This window comes from Scyliorhinus torazame, chromosome 5 (assembly GCF_047496885.1).
Source record: "Scyliorhinus torazame isolate Kashiwa2021f chromosome 5, sScyTor2.1, whole genome shotgun sequence".
Classification (NCBI taxonomy): Eukaryota; Metazoa; Chordata; class Chondrichthyes; order Carcharhiniformes; family Scyliorhinidae; genus Scyliorhinus; species Scyliorhinus torazame.
In genome coordinates, this window is record NC_092711.1 from 3,437,658 (window position 1) to 3,443,657 (window position 6,000).

The window sequence follows — 6,000 nt, forward strand, 5'->3', positions numbered from 1 at the left end:
ACGGAGTCTCCGAGTGGGATATCGGGGAGAGGGAGTCTCCGGGTGGGATATTGGGGAGAGGGAGTCTCCGAGTGGGATATCGGGGATAGGGAGTCTCCGAGTGGGATATCGGGGATAGGGAGTCTCCGGGTGGATATCGGGGAGAGGGAGTCTCCGGGTGGATATCGGGGAGAGGGAGTCTCCGGGTGGGATATCGGGGATAGGGAGTCTCCGGGTGGGATATTGGGGAGAGGGAGTCTCCGAGTGGGATATCGGGGATAGGGAGTCTCCGGGTGGATATCGGGGAGAGGGAGTCTCCGGGTGGATATCGGGGATAGGGAGTCTCCGGGTGGGATATTGGGGAGAGGGAGTCTCCGGGTGGGATATTGGGGAGAGGGAGTCTCCGAGTGGGATATCGGGGATAGGGAGTCTCCGGGTGGATATCGGGGAGAGGGAGTCTCCGGGTGGATATCGGGGATAGGGAGTCTCCGGGTGGATATCGGGGAGAGGGAGTCTCCGGGTGGGATATCGGGGAGAGGGAGTCTCCGGGTGGATATCGGGGAGAGGGAGTCTCCGGGTGGATATCGGGGAGAGGGAGTCTCCGGGTGGGATATCGGGGATAGGGAGTCTCCGGGTGGGATATCGGGGAGAGGGAGTCTCCGGGTGGATATCGGGGAGAGGGAGTCTCCAGGTGGATATCGGGGAGAGGGAGTCTCCGGGTGGGATATCGGGGAGAGGGAGACTCCGGGTGGATATCGGGGAGAGGGAGTCGGGATCAGACAGTTGGACTCACCCCAGGTCCCGGAATGGAACCTCGAACTCCAGCTCCTCCTTGGTCAGAGCTCCGGGTGGGATATCGGGGAGAGGGAGTCTCCGGGTGGATATCGGGGAGAGGGAGTCTCCGGGTGGGATATCGGGGAGAGGGAGTCTCCGGGTGGGATATCGGGGAGAGGGAGTCTCCGGGTGGGATATCGGGGAGAGGGAGTCTCCGGGTGGGATATCGGGGATAGGGAGTCTCCGGGTGGATATCGGGGAGAGGGAGTCTCCGGGTGGATATCGGGGAGAGGGAGTCTCCGGGTGGGATATCGGGGATAGGGAGTCTCCGGGTGGATATCGGGGATAGGGAGTCTCCGGGTGGGATATCGGGGATAGGGAGTCTCCGGGTGGATATCGGGGAGAGGGAGTCTCCGGGTGGATATCGGGGATAGGGAGTCTCCGGGTGGATATCGGGGATAGGGAGTCTCCGGGTGGATATTGGGGATAGGGAGTCTCCGGGTGGGATATCGGGGATAGGGAGTCTCCGGGTGGATATCGGGGAGAGGGAGTCTCCGGGTGGATATCGGGGATAGGGAGTCTCCGGGTGGATATCGGGGAGAGGGAGTCTCCGGGTGGATATCGGGGATAGGGAGTCTCCGGGTGGGATATCGGGGAGAGGGAGTCTCCGGGTGGGATATCGGGGAGAGGGAGTCTCCGGGTGGATTTCGGGGAGAGGGAGTCTCCGGGTGGATATCGGGGATAGGGAGTCTCCGGGTGGATATCGGGGTGAGGGAGTCTCCGGGTGGATATCGGGGATAGGGAGTCTCCGGGTGGGATATCGGGGAGAGGGAGTCTCTGGGTGGGATATCGGGGAGAGGGAGTCTCCGGGTGGATTTCGGGGAGAGGGAGTCTCCGGGTGGATATCGGGGATAGGGAGTCTCCGGGTGGATATCGGGGAGAGGGAGTCTCCGGGTGGATATCGGGGATAGGGAGTCTCCGGGTGGGATATTGGGGAGAGGGAGTCTCCGAGTGGGATATCGGGGATAGGGAGTCTCCGGCTGGATATCGGGGAGAGGGAGTCTCCGGGTGGATATCGGGGATAGGGAGTCTCCGGGTGGGATATTGGTGAGAGGGAGTCTTCGGGTGGGATATTGGGGAGAGGGAGTCTCCGAGTGGGATATCGGGGATAGGGAGTCTCCGGGTGGATATCGGGGAGAGGGAGTCTCCGGGTGGATATCGGGGAGAGGGAGTCTCCGGGTGGATATCGGGGAGAGGGAGTCTCCGGGTGGGATATCGGGGAGAGAGAGTCTCCGGGTGGATATCGGGGAGAGGGAGTCTCCGGGTGGGATATCGGGGAGAGGGAGTCTCCGGGTGGGATATCGGAGATAGGGAGTCTCCGGGTGGGATATCGGGGAGAGGGAGTCTCCGGGTGGATATCGGGGATAGGGAGTCTCCGGGTGGGATATTGGGGAGAGGGAGTCTCCGGGTGGGATATCGGGGAGAGGGAGTCTCCGAGTGGGATATCGGGGATAGGGAGTCTCCGGGTGGATATCGGGGAGAGGGAGTCTCCGGGTGGATATCGGGGAGAGGGAGTCTCCGGGTGGATATCGGGGAGAGGGAGTCGGGATCAGACAGTTGGACTCACCCCAGGTCCCGGAATGGAACCTCGAACTCCAGCTCCTCCTTGGTCAGAGCTCCGGGTGGGATATCGGGGAGAGGGAGTCTCCGGGTGGATATCGGGGAGAGGGAGTCTCCGGGTGGGATATCGGGGATAGGGAGTCTCCGGGTGGATATCGGGGAGAGGGAGTCTCCGGGTGGATATCGGGGATAGGGAGTCTCCGGGTGGATATCGGGGTGAGGGAGTCTCCGGGTGGATATCGGGGATAGGGAGTCTCCGGGTGGGATATCGGGGAGAGGGAGTCTCTGGGTGGGATATCGGGGAGAGGGAGTCTCCGGGTGGATTTCGGGGAGAGGGAGTCTCCGGGTGGATATCGGGGATAGGGAGTCTCCGGGTGGATATCGGGGAGAGGGAGTCTCCGGGTGGATATCGGGGATAGGGAGTCTCCGGGTGGGATATTGGGGAGAGGGAGTCTCCGAGTGGGATATCGGGGATAGGGAGTCTCCGGGTGGATATCGGGGAGAGGGAGTCTCCGGGTGGATATCGGGGATAGGGAGTCTCCGGGTGGGATATTGGGGAGAGGGAGTCTCCGGGTGGGATATTGGGGAGAGGGAGTCTCCGAGTGGGATATCGGGGATAGGGAGTCTCCGGGTGGATATCGGGGAGAGGGAGTCTCCGGGTGGATATCGGGGAGAGGGAGTCTCCGGGTGGATATCGGGGAGAGGGAGTCTCCGGGTGGGATATCGGGGAGAGGGAGTCTCCGGGTGGATATCGGGGAGAGGGAGGCTCCGGGTGGGATATCGGGGAGAGGGAGTCTCCGGGTGGGATATCGGGTATAGGGAGTCTCCGGGTGGGATATCGGGGAGAGGGAGTCTCCGGGTGGATATCGGGGAGAGGGAGTCTCCGGGTGGATATCGGGGAGAGGGAGTCTCCGGGTGGATATCGGGGAGAGGGAGTCTCCGGGTGGGATATCGGGGAGAGGGAGTCTCCGGGTGGGATATCGGGGAGAGGGAGTCGGGATCAGACAGTTGGACTCACCCCAGGTCCCGGAATGGAACCTCGAACTCCAGCTCCTCCTTGGTCAGAGCTCCGGGTGGGATATCGGGGAGAGGGAGTCTCCGGGTGGATATCGGGGAGAGGGAGTCTCCGGGTGGGATATCGGGGAGAGGGAGTCTCCGGGTGGGATATCGGGGAGAGGGAGTCTCCGGGTGGGATATCGGGGATAGGGAGTCTCCGGGTGGGATATCGGGGATAGGGAGTCTCCGGGTGGATATCGGGGAGAGGGAGTCTCCGGGTGGATATCGGGGAGAGGGAGTCTCCGGGTGGGATATCGGGGATAGGGAATCTCCGAGTGGATATCGGGGATAGGGAGTCTCCGGGTGGGATATCGGGGAGAGGGAGTCTCCGGGTGGATATCGGGGATAGGGAGTCTCCGGGTGGATATCGGGGATAGGGAGTCTCCGGGTGGATATCGGGGATAGGGAGTCTCCGGGTGGATATCGGGGATAGGGAGTCTCCGGGTGGGATATCGGGGATAGGGAGTCTCCGGGTGGATATCGGGGATAGGGAGTCTCCGGGTGGATATCGGGGAGAGGGAGTCTCCGGGTGGATATCGGGGATAGGGAGTCTCCGGGTGGGATATCGGGAGAGGGAGTCTCCGGGTGGGATATCGGGGCGAGGGAGTCTCCGGGTGGATTTCGGGGAGAGGGAGTCTCCGGGTGGATATCGGGGAGAGGGAGTCTCCGGGTGGATATCGGGGAGAGGGAGTCTCCGGGTGGATATCGGGGAGAGGGAGTCTCCGGGTGGATATCGGGGAGAGGGAGTCTCCGGGTGGATATCGGGGAGAGGGAGTCTCCGGGTGGATATCGGGGAGAGGGAGACTCCGGGTGGATATCGGGGAGAGGGAGTCTCCGGGTGGATATCGGGGATAGGGAGTCTCCGGGTGGGATATCGGGGAGAGGGAGTCTCCGGGTGGGATATCGGGGAGAGGGAGTCTCCGGGTGGATTTCGGGGGAGGGAGTCTCCGGGTGGATATCGGGGATAGGGAGTCTCCGGGTGGATATCGGGGAGAGGGAGTCTCCGGGTGGATATCGGGGAGAGGGAGTCGGGATCAGACAGTCGGACTCACCCCAGGTCCCGGAATGGAACCTCGAACTCCAGCTCCTCCTTGGTCAGAGCTTCCACTTTCTCAATGAAATTCTTAAACGCAGTTTTCAGTTTGTGTCGCATCTCCCTCTCCAACTGCAACCAGAAACAGAGTGAGGGTCCGAACCCGTTACCCCCGTCAGCCCCACCCCTCACCCCCGCCACCCCACCCCCGTCACCCCTCACACCGACCCCCCTCACCCCCACCCCGTCAGCCCCAACCCTCACCCCCGTCACCCCCTCATCCCCACCCCGTCACCCCTCACACCGACCCCCCTCACCCCCACCCCCGTCAGCCCCACCCCTCACCCCCGTTACCCCCACCCCCTCATCCCCACCCCTCACACCGACCCCCCTCACCCCCACCCCCGTCAGCCCCACCCCTCACCCCCGTCACGCCCACCCCCGTTACCCCCACCCCCTCATCCCCACCCCGTCACCCCTCACCCCCACCCCCGTCAGCCCCACCCCTCACCCCCGTCACCCCCACCCCCGTTACCCCCACCCCCGTCACCCCTCACACCGACCCCCCTCACCCCCGTCACCCCCACCCGTCACCGACCCCCCTCACCCCCACCCCGTAACCCCTCACACCGACCCCCCTCACCCCCACACCCCACCCCCGTCACCCCCACCCGTCACCCCCACCCGTCACCCCCCACCCCCTCATCCCCACCCCCTCATCCCCACCCCCTCATCCCCACCCCCGTCACCCCTCACACCGACCCCCCTCACCCCCACCCCCGTCAGCCCCACCCCTCACCCCCGTCACCCCCGTTACCCCCACCCCCGTCACCCCTCACACCGACCCCCCTCACCCCCGTCACCCCCACCCGTCACCGACCCCCCTCACCCCCACCCCCCGTAACCCCTCACACCGACCCCCCTCACCCCACCCCCGTCACCCCCACCCGTCACCCCACCCCCGTCACCCCCATCCCCGTCACCCCCACCCGTCAGCCCCAACCCCGTCACCCTCACACCCCCACCCGTCACCGACCCCCCTCACCCCCAACCCCGTCACCCCCACCCATCACACTCACCCCCACCCCCGTCCCCTCATCACCACCCCTCACCCCCGTCACCCCTCACACCGACCCCCCTCACCCCCACCCGTCACCCCCGTTACCCCCACCCCCTCATCCCCACCCCTCACCCCCGTCACCCCTCACACCGACCCCCCTCACCCACACACCCCACACGTCACCCTCACCCCCGTTACCCCCACCCCCTCATCCCCACCCCTCACCCCCGTCACCCCCATCCGTGACCCCTTCTAATCTTTTTGGACACTAAGGGCAATTTATCGCGGCCAATCCACCTAACGTGCACATCTTTCAGGACAGGGGTCTGACTGCTGACCGTTACACACTGACCCTTCCCCCTGACCCTGAGGACACTGACAGGGGTCTGACTGCTGACCGTTACACACTGACCCTTCCCTGACGGGATGGACCTGACGTCGGACATTACCTGTTCAGCGTACAGGTCATCGCGATCGT

General features: G+C 64.4%; 1 protein-coding gene across 1 annotated transcript in view; it reads right to left on the bottom strand.

Moving 5' to 3' along the window:
- Positions 1-5,994, bottom strand: part of LOC140418138 (FACT complex subunit SPT16-like) — a 54,098-nt gene extending 48,104 nt beyond the window's left edge. The window contains exons 1-2 of the mRNA XM_072501550.1: positions 5,972-5,994; positions 4,482-4,594 (exon numbers count right to left, since the gene is read on the bottom strand). Of these exons, the coding sequence (XP_072357651.1) occupies positions 4,482-4,582 (101 nt within the window). The 5' untranslated portion in view covers positions 4,583-4,594; positions 5,972-5,994. The remainder of the gene's footprint in view (positions 1-4,481; positions 4,595-5,971) is intronic.
- Positions 5,995-6,000: the final 6 nt, after the last annotated feature.